Here is a 4,626-nt window from a genome sequence, read left to right as displayed (position 1 = left end):
AAGTTGCCCTTCAGGATGGAAAGTTTTTGAGAAACTTTAATTATTGATACTTGATTTTCCACTAATCTGGAGACTACCGAGCTGGTTGTAACTATGTTTGGTTGAACTCATTTTTATTATTTTTATTATTATTATTATTATTGTCATTATTATTATTTTTATTATTATTATTATTATTATTATTATTATTATTATTATTATTATTATTATTAGTATTATTTTTAGTATTTTTATTATTATTATGATTATTATTATTATTATTATTATTATTTTTATTATTATTATTATTATTATTATTGTTATTATTATTATTATTATTATTATTATTATTATTATTATTATTATTATTATTATTATTATTATTATTATTATTATTATTATTATTAGTATTATTTTTAGTTTTTTTATTATTATTATTATTATTATTATTATTTTTATTATTATTATTATTATTATTATTATTATTATTATTATTATTATTATTTTTATTATTACTATTTTATTATTATTATATTCTTTGTTAAGTCATCTTTTCAATGGGAGATCTTTACCTACACATTCTTGTTCAAACATTTTAGCAGATCTAGGCATTTTGAAATCTCGTTTCTCGGTCTGCTTTGTATTAAATGTTCATTGACGGCTAATTCAAGATATGCGATCTGCCTGGATTTTAATTTCCTCATTTTTAGTTATGAATTATGAACCCAGGTATGTTCTATGGCTATTATTTGTTCAAATATTGATCCCACAGTTCGAAATTATTAGAATGCTTTCAGCTAAATTTATTACAACAGACTAATTGTGATAGACTTGTTGTTTTCTGTCTGATGAATTTTTAATGCTGAGTAGGTTTTTCTTACTCATTGACAACAGTGTGTTGCTCTTGTTCACTGTACAGATCTTTTACAATACATTCTTTTTGAGTGTTGTTTTCATTTCTGACTGGACTGTTTGTAACATCAAATTTGTAGTCACTCTTTTCCACTCCTCCTATTGACTCTGAATCAGGGCTGCCAGTTGATATTGCAAACATGGTGATTACTGAAACAAACACAAACAAACAACCCAAAACTATTGTAAACATTTTAAGAGAATCCAGATTTATCCAGACAACTAACTGATCTTCTATTTGGATTTGATATGATATATGGTTAATTTAGTCTTTATTGCGCCGAGTGGTTCAGAGGTTGTTTCGATGATGTTAAGATAAAAAATTTTTAGTTCAGTAATCACGCAAAAGATATTGAATTCGACTCATGTAAAGATTTGTTTTTGAAAAACTGAAAAGATAATTACCTAATTGCAAATAACAATAATTGCTCTGTTCTGATGTTCTTTTTATCATTTACAGACGCTTATCTTGCATTGCATCTTTTTTAAACTTTGGATACTTTTCATTGCTGTTCGCACAAAAACATGATTGATTTTTATGAGGTGTGCTCATCTTTTTGCTTCTTCAAAAATTTTCTCTTTGCTTTTTATTACATTATGAACAATTGCAATGCTAAAACAGGCGTTGTCTTAAGAACATGAACGTTAGTTGACTATAAGATTGTATGAATGTCTTAGTTTCAGCTCAATTCAAGCACAAACAGTTATGAGCCGACGTTATACAATTGGAATACCACGTTTCAGTACTGATATGTCATGGGACTAGGTTAAGAAAATATATAAATTATATGGATAAAGGCCGTAGCTACAAATGTACCTAATTTCGTACACAGCGCTAGTTGATTACATTCAATGTACTTTTTCCTAAAACAAATTGGTATGAGAAAAAAATTGAAGAGTTGTATTTTTAAAAAAATACTTGGGGAAAGGGCTGCCGTTTAGATATCACTATCTATGGGTTGCACTCTCTACTTTGAACTTGTTTTTACTTTGGCTTCATTTTTCATTTAAAATTGAAAAAAAAGTTTAATTTAGTAAAAGAAACGTTGTTTTTGGTGTGTGGCTGAAAACGAAAAAAAAATAAAAAAAAGGTAGCTGTGGTTGCTGGCTCTGTTCTGGCGGGCGCTGGACTGATATCTCCTCATGCGAAACGCCTATAGCTAATGGGTTGCAATGCTCTGCTATGGACACAAAATGATGCTTTTGGTTCTTTTTTGGATTCTTTGGATGCCAATCTACAAAAAACTCTGAAGATATTGACTACTTGAAATAAAGCCATGCTCCTTGATTTGTTTAATTATTTTTGTAATTTAACTATTCTCTTTGATATGAGCTTTTGCTGCCATTATTCCATAAATGAGCTTGGAAAGAAAACTTCTTGGTTATGGTGAGCCGATGCAGACCCTGTTGCTCCTATCGTAGGCTGTTTTGGTTCAATTTTGAGAATTTGTTTGATGGCAAGTCTATTCGCATACTGTACAATTTTAATGGTGCAGGCTGAAAACGGTAACAATTTAATTTTTGTTCAGTTCTTACCATCAAAAGTTTAAAATATGACACGATTATAGTACTGGTCAAAATAAATTACAAAATTTGTCTGTGACTGCAGTCCGGATTAACAAAGTATGAATTTTGATTTCGAGAAGTTAAACTAGTTAGGATACTTGGAATGTTTGATATTAAGTTCAACAGTAGTTTTCTCTGTAAGGTTTGTTAAAAAAAATAGCAGTTTAATTTAAATGGATCAAATCGTGAAGTACGGAGGTCCATAAAGAGATGCACATTCTGCTTCAAAATAAGGAGAAAAAAATTGAACTTCAACGCCATCCTTGTTTACCATGAAGCAAAGATCCAGAAAGTGTCTGGCTAGAAATCAAATGTGCAGATCAACCAATCTCGGCTATCTCTCAAAATTGTTCAAGCAAATGCTCTTGTCAGATACAATTATCTCGAAGATGAACCCAAAAGATACAAAAAAGCTGTAAAGTTTGAGCTCTTAAATTAAAAAATTGTGATAGAAATATCTCAAACTAGGATGCAGTCGGAATCCAGAACTTTGTTGTAAGTATTTAGAAAATTTATTTTATGAGAAATAATTATGAAAAGATATGAGTTCTCTGTTAGCTTGAGTTCATTTGGCTGATCTTTAGATAAACTTAATGGCGTTCTCTGGTTTGAAAAAAAATTGACCTACTTCCCTAATGTAAGCGAACGCCTCAATGAAGAATTGATCCTATAATCTGGCTCTTAATCTTGATTTCTTAGTAAATTAGTGAATTGTACAAAATTAGCATCCAGATTTAAATCATATTCCTTTTCTTCAGGGAAGGTTGAACACCCCAGTTGAGAGGTCGACTTTATGAAAGACTTATAAAATTGACAAGGGGGGTAATTTCCCTACCTTAAATACACGTGCGACTTCCTTCGTGATATTCGACCTAAAGTCTTTTCATAAGTCGTCCAACGGTCTTTTCATATCCAATATTGGTCCACCAATAGTCTGTTCATATCTGATATCGTCGACTTAATCTCTTTTCATAAGTCGACCAATGGTCTTTTCATATCCAGTACGGTCGACCTTAAGTCTGCTCATAGCTCTCTTTTAACAAATGCTCGGTGCTTTTTTAGGGGTTCATGGATACTTTAAACTGAGTGTTGAGTACCCCGTATGTACAAAGATAGCATCAAATGCACTAGAATCATGTCAATGATATGAAACAGAAGGACAATATGTTGGCTCGAAAAAAGATTGAGTATCTCTATCAGATATATATATATATATATATATATATATATATATATATATATTTATATATATATATATATATATATATATATATATATATATATATATATATATATGTATATATACACGAAAAAAACTATAAAAACATGACTTGTTGTTTACCACAAGGTGGAGGTCTATCACAATGTATGCGTTTATAATACTCTGCATGTCCGTGACAGTATCTTTTAGCCCCTCTCCTCGTCTTTTATTCTCACACAGGAGTCCTTTTCCTCAACCCACTCGTGGGCAACACAAGAGCGTGTCTGGTACCCCCAATCGAACCATTTAGTGGCCAGGAATGGTCTGAGTATGGTCCACAGAAGTGATCACAAGTTGCTATTGAGTCTACCCACTGGGAAAGGTAGGGTCCTGAAGCAAAACATCATCAATGATCTACCACCTGAATTCACAAACAACTGCGAGAGAAAATTCGCAAATTTGTACGTTTCAATTGTCAGAAAAGTTTATTATGTTTGAATTGGAAGATTGGGTAAATTCTGTTTTTTTTAAAATGTTGTTTTCTAATTTTTTTAAATCTCGAAAATAAGGCTTTGGCTTGTTTTGTTTTAAAGCGAAAACAACTTGAAAAATTCAAGGCTCCAAAGATTTTTGGAAAAAGTTGCTTACCATTTCCGATTTTGTGAAAGCGAACACAGTCAGAACTTTATTGAGAGCACATAATCAAAGAAGTCTTTATTGATGATATTGTACCAAAAAAAACTGTTCATTATTTGTGAAAGTTTTTTATTCCAGAAAAATACAAAAAACCAAATAAAAACAAGAAACTCATATTTGATACTTTTAAAATTTTATTGAGTTTTTCGAGCAATGTTTTTTTTTCATGGTCAGCTATATAGGCGCCGACTCAATTAAAAACTCCAATTTGAAACTGATATGGATTTCCAAAAAAGGGTTTATGGTGGTCAACCAGAATAGTTGGTGTGGCT

General features: G+C 30.5%; 1 protein-coding gene across 2 annotated transcripts in view; it reads right to left on the bottom strand.

Moving 5' to 3' along the window:
• Window positions 1-901: 901 nt before the first annotated feature.
• Window positions 902-4,626, bottom strand: part of LOC142348271 (uncharacterized) — an 87,872-nt gene continuing 84,147 nt past the window's right edge. For both annotated transcript variants that reach the window (XM_075399565.1, XM_075399566.1), the window contains 2 exons: window positions 3,800-4,048; window positions 902-1,041 (listed from right to left, as the gene is read on the bottom strand). In XM_075399565.1, coding sequence (XP_075255680.1) covers window positions 3,891-4,048 — 158 coding nt within the window. In that variant the 3' untranslated portion in view covers window positions 902-1,041; window positions 3,800-3,890. The remainder of the gene's footprint in view (window positions 1,042-3,799; window positions 4,049-4,626) is intronic.

Source organism: Convolutriloba macropyga, chromosome 10 (genome assembly GCF_964194025.1).
Source record: "Convolutriloba macropyga chromosome 10, txConMacr16.3, whole genome shotgun sequence".
NCBI classification, from domain to species: Eukaryota; Metazoa; Xenacoelomorpha; order Acoela; family Convolutidae; genus Convolutriloba; species Convolutriloba macropyga.
This window is presented reverse-complemented; position numbering and strand designations above follow the sequence as displayed.